This window comes from Oculina patagonica, chromosome 9 (genome assembly GCF_052425735.1).
Source record: "Oculina patagonica isolate OP01 chromosome 9, crgOcupat, whole genome shotgun sequence".
Taxonomy (NCBI): domain Eukaryota; kingdom Metazoa; phylum Cnidaria; class Anthozoa; order Scleractinia; family Oculinidae; genus Oculina; species Oculina patagonica.
This window is the reverse complement of record NC_135766.1, coordinates 22,579,779-22,600,223: the sequence shown is the minus strand read 5'-3', so window position 1 is coordinate 22,600,223 and position 20,445 is coordinate 22,579,779. Positions and strand designations below refer to the sequence as shown.

The following is a 20,445-nucleotide window of genomic DNA, read 5'->3' as shown; positions in this document are numbered from 1 at the left end:
AACGAAAGACAATGTCGACATCCCATCATTGAAAGCACAGTGCATACATAAATTAATAGTAAAAGCAGATATAATTATTGAATTTGTTATTTTTTGGAGTTTGGTAAATTAAGGTTAACCAAGTTAGGGACGGACCATTATTTTCTTGGAGGGGGGGGGGGGATGAAAAATTTTCCTCTGCAAACTTTTTATTTTATTTTTTGCACCTCGGCAAACAATTTTTTTCGAAATTCTTACTATTTTTTGTTATACATATCGTGTTTGCAAACAATTTATTTTGTCTTTCCAGGCCCTGCAAACAGTTTTTTTTTCAATATTTTTCATCCCCCCCCCCCCCTCCAAAAAAATAATGGTCCGTCCCTTAGGTCCAGATTTTCGCTCTTGAATCACGGACGGCAACCGGAAGCTGATGCTGCTTTTTTTGGTGCGCTTTTACTGGGATTTGGAAAGCTTTTTTTGCCATTTACAACTGGAATTTTTGAAGACAAGTCAATAATACGCGCAAACTGAAAAGAGCATTTGACTTCCAGTTGTCGTCAGAGGCTTAAAAAAGAAACGTCTGTGCTTAAGCTTACTTTGAATTCCCAGCTCCTCGAAAAATGATAAAAAAAAATATAAAAGTTTTTGGCGGAAAATTGACCTGCAAATTTGGGGAAATGAAAGTGGCTTGAAAAGCAGACTCGTTCCAAGGGTCTCTGGGAACGAGGTTGCTTGACAAGTGGAAATGCCGTTACAACTGATTTTAATAAGACACTATGTTTGAGGTTTTGCCGCTTGACTGCAGTTTAGTGAGAACCCTTGGGCTCCGACTGCGGTGACATTGTTATGACTAACTGCAACGTAAAAAACAAAATTAAATGTCGTAAGGTAATTATATTTTGCAAACAACAAAATGTGGCCATAAGGGAAACAGTTCAAAATGCATGCAGATATGGAGCTTGCTGTTCGTTGTCTAACCCTGCTAGCTAGTCCGGAGTGTCATTATGCATGATTAAGCATTGTAAGCATGCATAAATCTCCCAGATAAACTACATGTAACATTCTTGCTTGTTTTTTGCAAAGAAGAAATAGCAACTTGTACGTTACTTGGTCTAATTTATAAAGGCTAAGCATTCAAACGTATAGTTCGAAGTTAGCACAGAAGTTGAAAATATATGTCATATATATTACAACTGAAGCCCAGATATGGTCAATTTAATGACAGTAACATAATTGCAGCCATTTCTCACTGCATTACTCTCGCTGCAAATGCAGAGATGGACATATATACTTATAAACTTGTACATAAATAAAAATCGCGATTCAAAAACATCAGTCAGGATGCTATCCGTGACGGATATGGTTGGTCGTTAGTCATTTGGCAGAACTCTGTGGAAACAGCTAATTACTTTATCAAATGTTTATTATAATAAAACATTCTTACATGTTGAACTCTTGCACTCGATTCAGCTCTTCTAGAATCAAAATAATATTATTGTCCCACAACTCTTGCTCTCAACCAATCAAAATCGAGTAATTTTTATTGTCGTGTTCTATACCTAGAGGGTCACATTATCGGTATTTCATGAACGTATGTTGCAAAGTGTATCAAAAAGTAGACTTTTAAATCAATAACTGTACCAGCTGAATATTTCATTCATTTTCTGTTCAAAATCCCTCAACAAAACAAGTAAATAAGTTAATTTTGTGTGTTTATTTCCGCATCTGCGCAGATGTGACCTCTGTATGTGAAGGTCGTCACGACTCAGAACTTTATGACTGATTATCATTATAATCATGTTCTCGATAATGGTTTAACTAATAGGAATACAGAGCATCTTTTTGCTTATGTGGTGAGCCAAGAGGCACATCCTTGGAAGAAACACAGACGTTTAGCCTGAAAGGTAATCGAAGAAGTTTATTGGTACTCAAAGTATGCTGCCTATACAATTTGCAATTTGTATGAATGCTAAGTTCTTTAAATTAAAGAACTTAGCATTTAGACATTTGTCATTCAGTACTATCAACTTCGTGCTCAAAAGCTCCAAACTAACGAATTTTGGAAAGTATCAAGACAGAAACCTGTAGAGACAACGAGGATTCAGGTGACAAGCTTACGGAAGCAGGAACTCGCGTCCCTTAAAAGCCACTTGGCTTGAATGAATGGAAGAATATTTAATTTACAAAGCGGCAGTGTTGATTAATAAATATTATTAGTACTTGGTCAATGTTACCAGGGAAGAATGATCTTTACTGCAGCACGTCGATATACTTTTACTAGTGAGGAAAAATTATTAAAGCGAGTTAAAAATATAATCAATGAATCAGACGAAAAGAAGCATACAGTACTATGTCGATACTATGCGAATACATCGACGAATAAATTAATTAACAATAGCAGTCAACGAGGCGTAGCCGGGTTGACTGTAAAAAGAAAACAATTATTTGTAAAACTTAAAAGGTTAAAATCGTATACAATATTTGCAAAAACACCGTGCATTTTCGACCTTTAGCTAATCTTCAACGTAATTAATCAACATCTTCACTTCTTTTTACGTGTTTACAGGGAATTACAGCATGGGAATGTTTCGAGTACTCAGCATTTTCGTTATCTTGTGCCTCAACAGGGGTCATTGCGGTAGGTGGAAAAAAATTAGTCCTTTTAGTTTAATAAATTCCTTATAAATACTTTTTTAAACCCTATTTATTCAGTTAAACTATTACAATTTTGTTACTCTTAATTTCTTACATTTCCTTAAATTAATATTGTTAAGCACTTTTAACCTGAGCCTGAGCCTGAGGAGATTGCGCAAACACACCCCGTGTTGTTGACATAAATAAATTACTATTTTACTTTTTTTTTTGTACAACTGTAACAATTTTGTAACAATTTTTTTGTGTTCCTCTATTGTGATTATATTTTCTTTTTTTATTATACAGGAAATAATTATACCCAAGTTGAGTCTAATTCGAGGTGGGTAAATTTGTTTTTTGAATATGATTAGTTTCTTTGTCCAACCCTAAAGTCTATGAAACTGAACAAACGTTTAACGATAACTCAAACTATAAAAAACCTCGAAAAGTCGCACACTTCTTCTAAACCTAAATGAACTTTTTCCTTTGCATGACAAGCTGTTGTTTTTGCTTTTGTTTCAGCTGTGTGCCAGCAGTGCCGCCGGTAAACGCTTCAGCAAAAAAATCCTCTTGTATTTTTTACAGCTACGCTGTCAAAGACGGAGTTTGCAAGAACGTAATCACAAATTTGTACGTCTTTGGCGATAATGGAACACTTTTGCGTGGTGAAGAGCAAACCGAGAGATTTCAAGGTGTCCTCGAAATCGAAAACCTTAAAATATCGGAGAAGTGTAAACCAATCATGATAGACTTGTTTTGCCGCTATCATTTCCCGCCATGTGATACGTCACTTGCCAGTCCTAAAGCCCGCGGGATTTGTCGCAGGTCTTGCGTACACTTGGACCAAGATCTGTGCAAGGAAGAAATGATTTTGGTCAGGCAGGCAGCGGAAGCAGCTCCAGTGCTGGATGAAGATATGATAGATTGCACATTATATGACGCGGCTAATGGAGGTGATGCCCCTGAATGCTATCAGTATCCTTCTATACCAGGTGTGTGTGACTCTAGACAGTATGAAAGCAGTCTTTTTCCTAGTTTTCTGTTTTCATAATTAATACATTTCCCTACCTTCTCTTCTCCTCTAATTTGATCCCTTGCTTATTGGCAAAGTTCCGTCACAGGCATTTATTATTAAAAAAGAATGTAGTTTATAATTAATGTATACTGTAATCACAACGAAAATCGAATGCCTTAATTTTTAAATTGTAAAGAACAAGAATAGATCCCTTAAAAAAAGGTATATCTGTACGTCTAAGGTGAATTCGGAATAGCATCTAGCAAACGGCAAGGCCATCATTTCTGTACATAACTGGCTCTGTAAAGTATAATATAATACAATATAAAATCACAATATCTTTCTTCACTACAGGCGATGACACCAAGAGCACAGGTCGGTACTTTAAGTTTTAATTCGTTGATTAATAACATGTAATACTGTTTTTCCTGTAAATTAAGATGTTAAGTTTTATCTAGACTTCGAGCAGTTCGTCTTTTTTTCTCAGTCGATTCGTCGAGCGTATCGAAAAAAGAGAATAATTATTAAGGGGGAAAGGGGCTCTCAGATATTCCATCCTATCTGGCCATTTTTCCGCTCGCGCTCGCACGGACTGCTTGTAATCTAAGTCTGTTCCGATCTTCCAAGGCTTTAAACTAGCACGTTTCTTTGCTTGAAATCCCTAGTTATCACGCTGTTTCAGCTTTAATTTAGGAATAATAAAAACTCGTTTTTTAAATCGAGTTTTAAACAAATTAAAATTTGCCTAGAGGAATGGTATGCCATGAGCGTAAACCATGTAAATGGCAGATACCACAAATCTTTCATTCTTCAACCATCAAAGTTTCAATTAAGTCCACCATTCATATCGAGTTATGTGTCTTTGTATAACTTAGTTTTTTGGAAAGAAGAAATATATCAAGAGAATTTGTCTCTGGGTGGTTCGAATATTTTTTACTAGAATGACAATTGTTTTTATAAACTACGTGAAATCGAGATATCTACAGAACCTAAGAAATGACTACTATTTTAAACTGAGGTAAAGTCAGTATATAATTTATTTGATTGTAGACTGTTACCATGGCATCGGGGTTGGTTACCGTGGCAGCGTAAACATTACTCGGTCTGGTCGTACTTGTCAGGCATGGAACTCACAATGTCCTCATCGTCACTGGCGGATTCCTGAAGATGTCGCTGATGAGCAGAATGACTCCAACATGTGTCGTAACCCAGATAGCAGTGCCCCGGATGGACCTTGGTGTTATACCACTGACCCTAATGTTCGATGGGAATACTGCAACGTGTCTCGATGTCCTCCGAGAGGTTTGAATGCATTAGAAATTTTGGCATATGTTTACGAACTTCAAGAGGTAAAAATAATTTCAGTGACGAAGAGGGCATGGTAAAAGTACTGTTGTTACTATGACAGTGATTTTGCCATATCTAAATTCTTTATGACTGACTGACTCACTAGTCCCCGTTTATTATAAAAATAACTGCAAGCCCGAGGTTTAAACAGATTAGAGTAACGCTTGATTGTTGGAGAGAGACTGGCATCGCCCCTCGAAACTGTCAAAGGTAATTAGGAACCAAGCCACTAAGATGATTTTAGAAGCGACGGAGCGTTTTGAAACGCGGGGGATTAAGACTGACCCAAACATACTCGGCAAGTTTTCAATATGGGACCACTTTTTTTCCGTTCTAGCAACTTTTTGTTTTCTGAGCAGTTTCTAGACCAAAGATTTCCGAAGATTCTCCGATTGTTGTTCGAAGGCCATACGAATGTTTCCGATCATTTTTCGAACTTTTCCGAAGAGAAACGAAGTTTCCCGAAGACTTCCAAGGAAGTTCGAAGATGTTTGAACTCACTCACGAGACGGAATTTCTTGACAAACCAATTTTACGCTGCGCTCGCGATATGTTCGGCACCAAAACGTGGGGACTGAGCCCTTCAACTTTTCGTTTGGGGGGGCTCCCCTCCTGTCCCTTCTGCTCCGCCGCCTATGGATTTCAGTCCCAACCTTTACCTACCTTTTAATAAAGTGCAATATGCTGTGCTTTAGGGCCTCAGAACGACAAAAAACATTATCATTCACTCAGAGGGGTTGAACGAAGTCTTTGCCTTGACACTAACACTGATACTTTTATTACCTGGTGCGCATGTTTACTGTTGACCTAGTACTGCCTGTTAACTGCATAAACATCAAAATTGAATCTTTTGTTGCTTTATCTCAACAGTACCTGAAGAAGCTCCTACGTTTCTGAAAGGTTATCCTCTCAATTCAACTGCAATTCATGTGTCCTGGAAAGGCCTGCCTCCGTCCCGTCATAAAGAAAAACTGCTGGGTTATCGGGTAAAATACCGACGGCTCAGATCACAGGTCGATAAAGAAATAAGTATCACAAGCAACTTCACAGAGGCGGTCATTACAAGACTTGATGCACAAACCGAATACGAGATTGAAGTCAATGGATTTAACAAAATTGGTCATGGTCCATCTAGCAAGATCCTCGTAATAAAAACCGCTTCATCTGGTATAAACCTCGTTTTTTCTTTTCTACTTACAGGATTTATTTTTATAATCAAAGATGTGTTTATATAGAACAGAATGATACTTAATCTTTTATATGTTTCACATTTTGCAAAATGGTGATAAAGGAAAAACAATTTTATGGTCTAAACCTTCTAATTTAAGATCGAGAATGGCCTTTCATCAGTTTTTACCTATCTTTGCCATTTCTTGCCACTTCAGTTGAGAGAATTTGTCATCAATCAAATCAATGGTTGGAAACTGATCAACACAGTTATTTGAGGGTCTCAATGGGGTGGTGGCTTTTACGGTTAACGGTTAAAATTTTGGCTTTTTACGGCTAACGGTTAATTTATTTCCATAACGGTTAACATAAGTTAAAAGTTTTAACTTTTAAAACAATGAAAATTTAATTTTAAGTGAAGTGAACTTGTTTGGTTTATTTATAATTACTGACCGTTTTTTTGCGGTTAAAATATTTTACGGCTAACGGTTAAAAATTTCCATTTTTTACGCCTAACGGCTAAATTTTTGGCCGTTTTACGGCTAACGGTTAACCCCATTGAGACCCTCTTATTTGTTTTCACGTTGTCTAATCTGACTAGCAATTGAAGAATTAATAAGCTCCGAGTTAGTCTATCAGTCACTCCACTAAGTCCCATAAAGCATGCACTGAGGTATTTGATTGATCTTTTTAACACTTTTTAATTTACTTTTGAGACCTCCTAATTTGAATTTTCTCTCCCCCCCCCCCCCCTCCCTCTCCCTGTCCGCTCTCACCCAAAAATTACTGCCAATGTGACCATACATAGCCCCGTATAATTGGAAGTTAGCCATTGTTGTCAAGAGCTTATTTCAACGGAATATTCTTAGTAGGCCAGATTACCAAGCTGTCTTTAAACTCACATTTTGCCTATTTAGTTTCACTTAATTACTGACAATATAATTATCTCTTTAGTTTCTTTTTGTGTACAATATATTTGTGTTTGATTTTTTAGGCGAGGTCACTGTTGATCTGAATTTTCAGCTGGTCATAGATACAGTTTTTAACAACGACCTCCTGAACCGAAGTAGTAACAAGTTTATGGCTATGGAAGAAAACATTAAAATGGCGGTAAGAGAAGGTATTACTTTCTTAAAGGGTTTCTTGTGCAGATTACTCAGCTGCCATACATATAAGTCTACAAAAAAGCAGGGAATTATAAAATATCTTATATCAAGTTTAACCTATAATTGCGTAAATTTTAATCCGGCCTGTGACACATCGGACATGGGATCAAGTGGTGTGGCATGAATTTGAGCGCCGTCTGTGATCACTGTGTTGCGTTCTTGGCCATGAAACTTTACAGTTACAGTAGCTCCCTCAACTGCACCCATGGGTATAAATAGGTACCGGCGAAACGCCAAATTCTGGAGGAACCTACCTACGGACTAGCATCCCATCCGGCAGGTAGCAATACTTCTAAATTCTGGCTCCTATGATTCTGAGGATTGGAAAGGACTTAAACCATTTAAAACGTTTCTTGTAAAATTCTTTCCGTATCTCAAATCTAACGATCAGTGAAGTTCCTAAGTTCGTTGCAAAATCCTGCAACGATCCGGTGTGCGACCTTCACGACTCACTCGGGGTACTCGCGGGATCCCGCGGGATCACTAGGGGACTATTCACAGACTTCGGATGTATCAAATCATAAACTCTTTTTTTCACGAGATATAATGGCTAGTCTCAATTACAGAAGTCTTCTCTGGTCGCTTACACCAGAGAAATATGTCGTCTTTCTTGGCTGTCAGCGACTAGAGAAGACGTCTGAAATTCAGGCTATAAAGGCTTGGAGAAATCCTGGCGGGATTTTCACCATGGTTATTAACTGGTTATATTCAAAACCATAAACACCCTGTGGTCCGTCCTAAAGCCCGTCTTCTATGATCGGGCCTCCTACTTGATGCTTGACGAATCGTTGTAATGTGGGTGCAAAACTAGTCCTCACTTTGTCTGCATAAAGCTCTTTCATCCATTATATAGAACAACTTATTTTTGAAACTAAAGAATTATCTTTCCTTTGTAGATAAAACGTCATTTCAATAAATCATCCATTTTTAGGATCTACGACGTCAGAGTTTTTAGGTTCAGGTAGGTTTTTATCACAGAATTTTTAACTTATCACCTCCCCACGTGAAAGCACCACCCAACCAACCAACCCTCTCACAATTACCACCGTCCTCACAGAACATTGCATTTCAAACAAAAATAGGCAATGAGTATTTTTGCATGCAGAGTGCAACGTCTGAACAGAGTGGATTTGTTACAGTATATTCCTCATCTGAGTCTTTAAGTCATTTCCTGTGAGCTCAATTCCAAACTGTTTTTTATGCCGCTTATAACCCCCTCAGGTTATAATTATAAGCTCTGCCAGTTATAAGGCCACCCCAAACCCCTTACGAAGTTGTATAAGCCCAGGGCTAAGAAGCGGCATTTTACGGAGTCGCCCGAATACCACCCTAACTGTCCGTTGTGCGCTCGCACCCGAAAGGATAAAAACGCGCGTCTTTACAAAGTGGAAAATTCGGAATGCAAGCAAGCTGTATTCGCCTTTCTTAAAATCGTCAACAGTAAAGCGTTTCTGTTATTTCTCAGCATGGGAAGTGTACAGGCCGACGTCCAGGTCTTAGCCGTAATAAATACAAACACGACAGGAAAGGTTGAAGCCCTAAATCATTTAGTCGAAGGACTTGACTCTGCAGTGGGGAAAGTACTTAATGTCACCACTGTAAGAGTTCTAGGTAAGCAAACAGAAAAAAGTGTCCTTTCACGGTACTTTTTTCATGGTACTTAGTAATAGGGGTTTCCTTGTTTCTTCGGGAAAGATGGGCCTAAGGGGTAAAATGGGAACTGGGATTTGGGCAAATTTCACTGGGAAAATGGGATTTTTGTTCACTGGGACTGGGAATCACAAACAAATCAACAATAGAACTGGGACTGAGATTTGGAAAATTGGAAAAACAATAGGCTGGAAAATAGGATTTGGGCAAAATTTGGACTTGAAAATAGGATTTTATACCGCCTTCCCCCGCCCCGCCATTTAGGACCCTCCCTCCTGTATCGTATCCTTGATGATTAATTTTTACTTTAGAACCTGGAATTAGGAACAATGCAATAGAGTCCGTATAGCCCTTCTTTGCTTTTAACTGGTTTTATAGGAAAAAGTCGTAGTCCCTTTTCGTTTCTTCGCGAAACAACATCAACAACAACAAATTTGATCCAAGTGAGACTGCGAAGTTCCCATTGAATAAAACTTAATTGAAGATGTTTCAATTGCATGGTGAGGGGACGTTATGCTTGGTCCTATAACAATATTGCTTCATTTCGAGCCTGTTGACATTACTGTGCTGTAGTCTTTGGACATTTCACTCTCACAGTGCCTGAGGTAAATGGGAATTGGAGAACTGTTCTGTCAGCCGGACAACCTGCCTGCAGCGGATTAGAATCTTATTTGGGGGGTGGGGTGGCGTGGATGGTGGGGGCGGGGGGAGTAATGCATTATTGCTTCTTGCTTTGGGCTAAGCTTTATCAATGTGGAATACTCGATCCATTTATCAGCAGGCGTTTTCACCTTGCCATCGATGAAAGGCAGAAATGTTGCATTGACATCGTGCTTTAATTTGTTCTGTTTCTTTTAAGAAAAACCTCAATCCCCAGAAGACTTGAAAGTCACAAATGTTCAGACAAGGTACATGGTTCTAACCTGGAATCAACCAAAATATGGCAGTTTATACAGAATACAAAACTACACCATCGAGCGAAAAGATGATTCCTTGGATGACTTCATGGTGATACAGACACTGCCATACTCTCAGACAGCGGCGATGATGAACGATTTAGAACCCTCGACAAAGTACACTGTTCGAGTGTCAAGCAACAACAAATATGGAAGATCAGATGGTGTTTTGATAACACAAGGCACACTACCTGGTAAGTATTATTATCATAATGGCCTGAGATTTATTTGCAATATGACAAGTTGGCGATTCGTGTAAGTCAAACATGTAACAACAGGCTTTTGTATTCGAACGATATACACTTATATTAAATATTAACATAGCGGGGCCCAGGTTTCACTGACACATAATGTAACACTGCCAATCGATATTTTTTCTCACAGTAAATGCTTGAACTCATGCCAGTCAATTCACGATCAACTCTTTTACTCCCGTAGTGAATGTGAGCAACAGGTTTGACCACTCAATGAAAATTGTACTTTCATGTATGTAGACATCACTTTTGCTCGTTACTAAAGATAAAATGTCACCACCCTGGGTGCTGATTCTCAGTATATTGCCATTATGTTTTGATAAGAAAGTTCGGAATTAATCACGTTTTTCTTTTCTGTTCACAGACAGGTTCATCGGGGATCTGGTGCTGATTATCGTGTTACCACTGACTTTAGCTGTTTTGTTTATTGTGATTGTTTGCGTTAAAGTTCGACCAACTTGTAAATCAAAACCAGAGAAATATAAGGTAATCTAGCCAATTGTAAGTTTCTTGGTGGGTTTAGAGCCTATAGTAAAATAGTATATAAAGTGTTCACTTCATTTCTTTCTAATTCTAAATTGCTATCAATGAAGATGATATGGTAATAACAAAGATTGTAAAATTCATTAACTATTCATGAGGGTGCAAACCAATACCAGTACCATATTCAGATCACATGTACACAACTGTAAACCCCAATACAAATCAAACAAAAGAATTAACTTTTGATACAGACTCCTGCTCAGCTAATTAGTATTCATTAACTTTTGATACAGATCGCCACTGATTCGCATAACAAAACTTTGCAGTCAATTTATTGTTTTCATTTCACAAGTAGAATAAAATATTCGCGTCCGATCTGTATGGACGTTTACAATGGCTTGCCTATCGGCTCGCCATTGTAAACGCCCATACAGATCTCCCGCTCATATTTTATCTACTACTTAAAAATACGTTCATTTTTCCTTGTCTAGACGCAGCTTTCGATGCGTTTCACGGGAGGAGATTGGCTTGAACTACCCACATCAGATATTCAACTTCAAGAAAAGTTAGGAGAAGGCGCGTTTGGCGAAGCTTATAAAGGTTTGGTACGGACGAACGGGCAATGGCAAAACTGCGCAGTGAAAAAGCTTAAAGGTAACGAGTAGATGTAACTCAAGTAACTTCCATTACTCGCATTCCATTACTCGCTATACCGCGTCTCCCTGTAGCTCTTAGAGCATCCTAGTAAAAAGAAGTCATGGGTTAGATTCCCGTTGTGGACTCACTTATCTTTAAATCAGGCATTTATCCACTGAAGAAGAAGGAGAACCCTCGAAACGTCTGGTGTTTAACATTTTTAGAGCAAAAAGGTTAGACCAAACCTTTTAATTTATTACGCTACACAGTTTTGTCTAGCTTATATAGTCTATATAAAGTAACGAGTTTTTACGTGTCGTTTAGATGGTGAACTGTTGTACACGGCGTGTAATTTTAAACGTATAAAAGTACCAGATAATATTAATATCAAACAAGCCAACGAAGACTTACAAACAAAACAAAATTTTGTTTTAAATAAGTTTTTTTTTTTAATTACAGAGAATGCCACAGAGAGGGAGAGGCGGGACTTGATGAACGAGCTACAAATCATGGTCACAGTTGGTGAACATCCTAACGTCATAAGTCTTATTGGAGCTTGCACAAGAAGTGGTAAAGATAATCAAGTATACGTAATAATTTAGAGAGATTTACCCTGATTTGGCTTTTAGTTAACGGTACGTTACAATACGGGAAAAGAGTATTCCCGCGCGCGCTTATCCTATTTTCTAGCTTTACAGTTTGCGAATTAATTATCTCTCTAAAGGGTCTGTCACTGTGCCCCTGACGAGAATGGCAGACTTTCTGAGCTTTCATGAAAATCTACTCCGATCCATAGCTCACTATTATAAATTTCTTAATTAATTTAAAATAGTAATTAATTAATCTAAGCGATAAATTTAAATAAAGACAACAGAACACTACTAAGTAAACCACCATAGCCAGTCATTGGCTGCGGTCACATCTACGGCGTAACTAAAGTTTAACTATAGTTAGTCTCAAGTTACGCGACGTCATACCTAACTATGGTTAGTGCTTTCTGTCGTATTTGCGGTCACACCAATGCAGTTAACTATAGTCAGTTCTGATTAGGTTGTGAATAATTTGGTATTTAAATTAGTTCATGGCAGCCTTTGTTGTTTATTTGTGTCCAGATGTTCCTTTTTTTTTCTATTTTTGCACGGCATTTCGGCGTTGAAGAAAATAAAATGAAGTAGGAATGCTAGAAACCGAAGAATTCAAGCTTTATTTTTGCTAACATTGATGATATGTAATTTCTTGGCATTTTGTTTTTCTTGTTTTCCTTCCCTTTACGCTTTGTTTTGCATATTTATGTTCATCTCGCACGTGCAAAAAGAATTGTCGCATTCTGATTGGCTTTTCGTTTGTAAACTTAAGACTAACCCATGAACCTTGCTTGGGTATAACTATAGTTAGTAGAAACTCAGCTGTGTTCTATTGGAAATCCGCGAATCTGATTGGTTCTCCCACTGATTTCTTTTCGCCGATAGAAAACAGTCGCGCGCTCGCGTAGCTCTTTAAGATGTAAATTTTCTTGATTTTTGTCTTCAAAGTGCACAATATTGTAGGTTTTGGACTGCAATCCTTTAGAGTTTCTACTAAAACAATTAGACTACTCGCCCTCGTTTTCTACGAGCGATAGTCAACTCGGCTGCGCCTCGTTGACTATTTGCTCATAGAAAACTCGGGCTCGTAGTCTAATTGATAATTAGTGTGTATTGTTTTGGATCAGCGAGGCGTAAATTTTCTAACTATAGTTAGGGCGAACAGAGAAGCGGTCACATTACCGAAATAGCTAACTATAGTTAACGCCATCTTAACTATAGTTAGCAGTCTAGATGTGACCGCAGCCATTGAGTCTGTTACTTACGCAAACATAACTATTAGGACTTTCTTTACCATCTAGTCTGTAAACTCTCTAGTCAGTCAGTCTTATGGATGGTTTTCTGCACTTTCGACCTTCGTCTGCTCGGTCTGTTTGTTCAGACCTTTCAGGTGCTTATGTACATGTTTGGCTGTTCACTCGGCAGTTCATTCGAATCGTTGTTTCTGCAGTTTTCATATCCGTTACTTACATAAACAGTAAAAGCCGAAATATTAAAACCTATAGAGTTCCGAAACTTTTTGGTTTTAATATCATAAATGGCATGCCACAGCGTTGGAACTATTCCTTCGCTTAGGAAAATCAAAATAACAAGGAGCTTGTACAAAAAGTGGTTAGATTTTTATTAGATTTTTATTATTTCACACTATTTACAACAATTAAACAATATTAACACTATTTACAGAAAATGCAATAATTAAAATAAGGAAAATATACAATAGATACAAAACCAAAATAAAATGTGCTCAGTGACCAAAGAAGCATATGCTATCGTGTTGGTCACTGACACGTTCAAAAAAAAAAAACAAGACACATAAATTACTAGAAATAATAGACCCCCCAAATATGAATAACAAACGTATGTAGAATAAATATGTTAAAAGATGAATAAATCATACTAAATATAAGCTAATATGCAGAAAACAACGAAATTATGCACAGGAGTAGTATTGGTTATTTAAGAGATAAAGTTTATAGTGCTTGTAAAAGGAAGTATAAGGTAAGGATAATCAAGAAATAATTTGAATGTATCTTTGCTCGGCCCTGTCACAGTTGACCCTCCACTGTACCCTAAGGCTACCTAGTTGAATTCAAAAGTGGCTTATATATGATCATAATTTCTGGAGCATAGAATGTTATAATCTGAATGCCGCTAAACGTTTACTAAGCATTTTATCATTGTAACCACAAACAGGCCCAATATTGGTGGTAGTTCACTTGGCTGAGAATGGTTCCTTGTTAAATCATTTGAAGAAAAACAGGAAAAACCCGTATGCTAACTTCCAAGAGAATAATTTTACTCACATCGACGAATTAAGAATCTCAAGAGACATTGCGAATGGAATGTTGCACCTCGCCAGCAAAAAGGTAATCTTACAACAAATAACAAAGCGTACATGCATTTATAAAATAAAAACAAAAAAGCACAAGCGCTAACTAGACGAAGTGTAGGACCCGTTAATACTGAACTGGTTGGGGGCATTCTACAACAGAAACACGAAAGGTTGCACGATAATTAAACTGCCTTCAAATCGAAGGGAATCTGAAATATAATTTTTAGTGGTGTTAACAAAAAAAAAACACAATTGTTACACATCTGGTATTTAAATTCCCGTATGCCGCCGTTTTGATTTAATGACGTCATATTGACCATAAATCAAAGGACAACTCTGTGACCTCTCAAGATCCAAGATGGCGTCGAGAGGGAGATTGATAATAAAACACCCTCATAGAAAATGTATGAGATTTATATCTAATATTTTCTAATGCTGACATGTTTTAGTAATTTATTGCAACTCAGTTTTAGCTTAAACAGTAATTTGTTCCTGTATTCGTTATGAGTAATTGTTCTGTTGTTTTCCAGTGTGTGCATCGCGATCTTGCAGCACGAAACGTTCTCCTTGACGAGAACAATGTTGCCATGGTTTCTGACTTTGGCATGTCAAGGGATGTGTACGAAAGTGGTGAATACGAGCAAATGTCTGGGGTATAAGAGTACTTATATAATTAGTTATGGTGACCATACGAATAATTGATACGTAATAATTATGCAACTAATAATACTTATAAATGAAAAGAAGATCCCCGCAGTTATGGACACCAACTCCCAGTTGGCTTGTTAGCTCAAATGGTTAGAGCGCTGCACCGGTATCGCAGAGGTCAGGGTTCGAGACCCGGCAAGCCTCATTTTTTCAGGCTTGCTTTTCGCAACTGCTCAAGTTGTGTTCATAACTGCGAGGATCTTCTCTTTATTTATTCTTTATCCGCAGTTCAAATATATATGATTTTATATATTCATTATTTATTAATACATAGTTGAAAATAAATATCAGACAGAGTTAAACCAACCAAAGCCGCCGTGTTACCAATTAATCTCGCTAGAAATCCAACATCAATTAATTCATCCATTATATATTTTCTTTAATACACACATTCCCGAAACACAAAATAGCTAGCAAAATATTTTATCATTTGATGCATTTTCCCTTCCTTTTCATTGGCCGAGAGCCTACCATGTGACCTGCATTGGTTTCTTTGTATCAGGGGACAAGTTCTTTCTTTTGTATAAGAGTTTCTCTTATTGTTGTTGTTGTTTCTTTTCTTCATAAGGGATTGATGCCAGTTCGTTGGATGGCCATTGAGTCGTTGGAGGATTATACATTCAATACCATGACAGATGTGTAAGAGAGAAGCAAGATGTTACTTCAGACAGAAGATCTAAAAATGATATATACCGTATTTTCTCGATTAAACGCCGGGCCCCGAATAAACGCCGGGTCTCCAAGTTGTGTTCGAAAATATACCCCTTAAACAATTATTAAAGGTTTAATATGCTTTTAAAATAATGTCTAATTATATAGCTGTCAAAAATAATGAATAAAAATCATTTCTTAGGAACATAGGGCATGAAAAAACTCCTGAATTCAAATAAACGCCGGCCCTATCGGGCCAAGTTTGAAATAAACGCCGGGGCGTTTAATCGAGAAAATACGGTATTTAATTTATTTATGTAATAAAATAAGTAATAACTAATCAGTGCGATTTTAAAATGGAAGATGTTCTTTTAATGTCCATTTACTGTTTTTAATTATGTTCCGTAATTTTTGGATTAGCAACATGCATTCACTTTTTGAGAGTCGAGAACATTACAATACTGTATTCGTAGGCAAACGGTTACGGGGCGGCGTTGCAATAACTCTCAGAAGGAAGTAGAATGAAAAGCCCAAGTTCGATTTCACTACTAGCTAGCTGGGAGCGATAGGCCTAAGTAACTAAATAAGATGCAATAAAAAGTAAAGCACAGGCGAAATGTTTTCAATTTCGTTTAAAAAACGACGACATGATTTGTGTAGGTTAGTTTCTACAACTGTTTAGACGTAGGGGTGTTAATTAATATGTGTATTATAAGCACGATAAAACTTTTCTTTTATAGATGGTCATTTGGTGTGGTGTTGTGGGAGATACAGTCTGGAGGTAAAGCAATTTTAATTGTTCATGTCAGCAGTCCTTCGAACTACCAATTGGTATTATTAGTAGTACTGGTAGCGGTGGTGTGGTTCGGGTTGGGGGGCTCAAAGTGTTCGCCCGTCTTCCCCCCCCCCCCCCCATTACTGCTTGAAAAGGTCCGGTCCGTGCGGAGTGATAATATAGCACATGCAGTGGCGCAGCATATTTCATACAAGAATTTTCGAATTTCCCAAACCTTCCACCTACATGCAAACATCGATAGAAGAAGCCGCTTCTTTACATCCGCAGTATGATACGCTTGTGTACCTTAACACGGTAGTATGCTATAAACTTGCCTTCACCTCGATGAATACACCTGGAAACTTTTCTTCAGTTTGGTCGAATCGAAGTAGCGATGTATTAAAAGGCACAGGACACATTGCTTTCAGCTTCGTTTTTTTTTTTTCAGACTGAAGCATTTTCAAGATGAAATAAAAAGCAATTTTTAACCTTTTTTGTCACATCATAAGGGACGGACCATTATTTTTTTGGAGGGAGTGGATGAAAAATATTGAAAAAAATTGTTTGCAGGACCTGGAAAGACAAAATATATAACACGATATGTATAACAAAAAATAGTAAGAATTTCGAAAAAAAATGTTTGCAGAGGTGCATAAACTTAAAAAAAAAGTTTGCAGAGGAAAATTTTTCATCCCCTTCCCCCCCCCCCGCCCCCCCCCCCCTCCAAGAAAATAATGGTCCGTCCCTAAATCTCGCAACTAATAATTTGCGATGAGATCAAGGCTCTCAAAGCCTACACTGGTTTGTTTAATTTGGTCCATTTTACGAAAAGCAAACGAACATGCATGAGAAACATTAATACATAGTCCATATCATTTTTCCTTTCAGGTAAAATGCCGTATTCCGGACTTGGAGGTATGGAGGTTGTAGAATTTGTCAAATCAGGGGAAAGATTAAAGAAACCAGATGGATGTCCAGACGAAATGTAAATGACTTATTTACAATTTGTTTTATTCGTTCCTGGATATTTTTTAATTTTTTTGGCTTTCAGTTTGCTAGCTAGTTTGAGTTGGGAAATAGACACGTAGACCTTGGAAAATGTTAGAATATCGATTTTTCGAAGATCGAATCTGATAAGTACCGGCCCTTAACGTGGATAAGTTGTTTGACCGTTCTTAACATTTGAGTGACTTTTTGTAACGGGCTATTTTCTGGGTCGCCCACTACCTCTCGGAACGAGTTAATTCATTGGTTCTTAAAACAATAGATAACAGGTGACAACAATGCCCCTAACCCTGACTAACAAATAGAGGTAGTGTTTACAGCGGGCGAATGAAAATTGAGGTTCCAGAGAGTTAGTGTCTTACTGTATTTTCTGGCCATTGTGACAGTTACGAGATCATGATGTCATGCTGGCGTCCAGACCCCTCACAACGCCCGTCATTTAGCGAGCTCGTGACATCACTGGAGCAGCTGTTAAAAAAGAAAGGAGTGAGTATTGAGTATAGTTGTTGTTGTTAATTGTTGCTGAAGAAGTCGCTGTCGTTATTGCCTGTATTCAGTTGTTGGAGTTGTCGTTGTTTAAGATTAAAAAATACAAATACCATTAATTCTTCGGCTATTGCATAGTTCGTGCGTGTACTGTGCATTAGTAAATTTTGGAAAAAGACAGAAACAAACTTAGGCCCGGTTCAGACGCCATACATTCGAATGACTCAATTCGAATTTGGACCGACCCAAATTGACAAAAGTGCGCCTTTTGATTCAGACGCCGTACTTTTTGGCCGTTCCGTGGCCGTTCCTAATACAGTTCCAATAAAACCAGTCAAAATACATTATAATAATTTATGAATTAGGATCGGCACATGAAAAGTACGGCGTCTGAATCAAAGGCGTTCCACAGGCGAAATTCTCGGCCAAGCCAGGCGAAAAGAACGGGTGAGCCGTTCCAAATTGAAATAGCCGATCGAATTTGATTCAGACGCCGATCTTTTCATGTACTTAATTCAAGGAATTAAGTTCGGCTCATGAAAAGATCGGCGTCTGAACCGGGCCTTAGAATCGAAATTTAAATTGTGCTTGTAACGCACATTGAATATCACGCTTCACGCATCTTGAATATCGCGCATCACGCACATTAAATTCACGCGTTTCACACTCGCGTTTTAGAAGGGTTTGTCTGGTGATTCTTGACTTTCGGTCGCGGTCTGTCACGGTTGAAATTGGTTAAAGATGGACCTTCATTTTGGCGTTCTATGAAGGGAAATTTAGAAGAAACGGGCGAAATTTTTTTCATCATCGACCCGAAGAAGGTGTTTTTCGATAGCGATGCTAGAAAGAGCTATCAAAACGAATGAAGGAACTAATTAATTACAAAAGGCGAATAAACAAGGTCTAACCGAAAGGCAAGCGCTTCTCGTCCGACTTGGAGTAAAAAAGGTAAAGCCTGCTGTCGAGCCAAGTGGCTCATCAGTCCGGAGCTTATCCCGGTTTCTGTAGCATTAAGCGGCTAGGAGTATTGCTACTCCCCCCTGGATGGGATGCTAGTCCATCGCAGGGTTACCCCCCAGCAGTAAATTCGCCGGTATCCATTTATACACCTGGGTGGAGAGAGGCACTATGAGAGTAAAGTGTCTTGCCCAAGAACACAACACAATGACCCCGGCAAGGTCTCGAACCCGGACCGCTCGATCCGGAGTCCGGCGCACTAACCATTAGCCAACCGCGCCTCCCAAGTACGACTCGTCCGACTTGGAGTGAGCCCATCAAAAGCCACGAACGCCAAATGCATCAACACGATTGGCTACTGTCTCGTGGAAAAGCCGTTCTAAAATTAAAATAGCCTACTTGCGAAAGACATATCTCAAGGCCCATCGCCGTAGATGTAAACTTTTAGCCTATGAACTTCTGAAGCAACCGAATAAATCGTTTTTTTTTTCTAAAAAGGCATTGTTTTTCTATGGGATCAAAACGTCTTCCATAATTTGTTGAATTTTTTCCGTACAGCTAGATATCGTTTCCAGGCTTCATTTAGCCATCTTTTCTTGGAGTCAGTGTTTATTCTTGATATTATATTTTTATATTTTCTGCTTCGTCAGGATTCTCTGAAGGACAAAACATTTGCAGCCGAGTCTCAAGGGAACGTGAATTTGGCAGTGGAAGTTGCAATTGATAAAGAAGAGAAAACCACTTCCTTTTAGTTAAACAGTCAACATCCTTAAAAAGTTGGCTTTATATGGGAAGTTTAGCTTTAGATAGAAAGTCTTTTTCACCGTGACAATAGCATTTACAGTAAACGTCTGTATAAATTTAAGAGCGGGGGCTCTCAACAAACCCTTTCGGGTTTTTCATGTAGAGGATCCCCGTTACAATTATTTAAAATTATTACAAAGTTTTTGCTACATCAGGAATAGTGACATAGAGGCAAATCAAAAGATATATAATTATACATTTTCCTTCCAGGAAAATAAATCAATCAACAATGTATATTCATCAACTTTTTATTAGGTATAGTGCTTGAGGACCTTTGTATTCTGTTAAAATTTTTTATAGTTTGTGCGTATGCGAACCTGTAATGCAGACCTTGTATTGTAACTGTGAAGATTCTTGTTCAATTTAAAGAAATTTTGAAATGTTTCCCCATTGGCGTATGGGAAAATATCTTAACGTGCTTACGTATATAATGTCATATTTTATAATACAAATGAGGGTTGCTGCCGAGAGCTTTGAGTTTTAAACGTGCAGCTAGAGCTACTTTTAAGGGTGTTTTAACAAGTAAGACTATGACTTACTATGAAATACGCGTTCTGTTGATGCGAGTTCGGATTAAAAAAAAAATATGAGTCTGGGACTCTTACCGTTCACGGTAGATCCGATCGCGCGCGGAATATCGTAAAGTTATTTGCTATTTTCTTAGACCTCCAACCATTTTTGGAAAATTTCTCCATTCCAGACTTCACATAAGGACCATCGCGTATTTAAGGCTGGTTCTCATATGATCGCCCCGATCGTCTCTGTCGCCTCTGTCGCTTAAAGGCTGGTTCTCATATGATCGTCCGATCGTCTCTGTCGCTTCTGTCGCTTCAAAAAGTTTGCTTGCTCCAATCAC

The 20,445-nt window shown here is 38.1% G+C and overlaps 1 protein-coding gene across 2 annotated transcripts; it reads left to right on the top strand.

Moving 5' to 3' along the window:
• Nucleotides 1-1,629: 1,629 nt before the first annotated feature.
• Nucleotides 1,630-20,316, top strand: LOC144666104 (uncharacterized). 2 transcript variants are annotated; one of them, XM_078527459.1, is made up of 21 exons: nt 1,630-1,883; nt 2,546-2,617; nt 2,920-2,953; nt 3,199-3,605; nt 3,983-4,003; nt 4,679-4,930; nt 5,846-6,142; nt 7,137-7,252; nt 8,205-8,269; nt 8,774-8,919; nt 9,818-10,108; nt 10,533-10,654; nt 11,143-11,305; nt 11,747-11,857; nt 14,065-14,237; nt 14,734-14,856; nt 15,480-15,550; nt 16,303-16,343; nt 17,226-17,322; nt 17,729-17,828; nt 19,436-20,316. In XM_078527459.1, exons 2-21 carry the CDS (start codon nt 2,557-2,559, stop codon nt 19,535-19,537), a joined length of 2,793 nt encoding a protein of 930 aa, XP_078383585.1. In that variant the 5' UTR covers nt 1,630-1,883; nt 2,546-2,556; the 3' UTR covers nt 19,538-20,316. The 2 variants fall into 2 exon arrangements, with proteins under 2 accessions (XP_078383585.1, XP_078383584.1); XM_078527458.1 differs by having other exon boundaries at nt 3,136-3,605.
• The last annotated feature ends 129 nt before the right edge of the window (nt 20,317-20,445 follow it).

What these genes read in the sequence shown, in the direction of transcription:
- LOC144666104 (XM_078527458.1), top strand. Translation starts at nt 2,557, where the DNA reads ATGGGAATGTTTCGAGTACTCAGCATTTTCGTTATCTTGTGCCTCAAC. An exon ending in CAAGTTGAGTCTAATTCGAG is followed by an intron (nt 2,954 to 3,135) that starts GTGGGTAAATTT and finishes CTTTTGTTTCAG; the next exon opens with CTGTGTGCCAGCAGTGCCGC. An exon ending in TGCACCTCGCCAGCAAAAAG is followed by an intron (nt 14,238 to 14,733) that starts GTAATCTTACAA and finishes GTTGTTTTCCAG; the next exon opens with TGTGTGCATCGCGATCTTGC.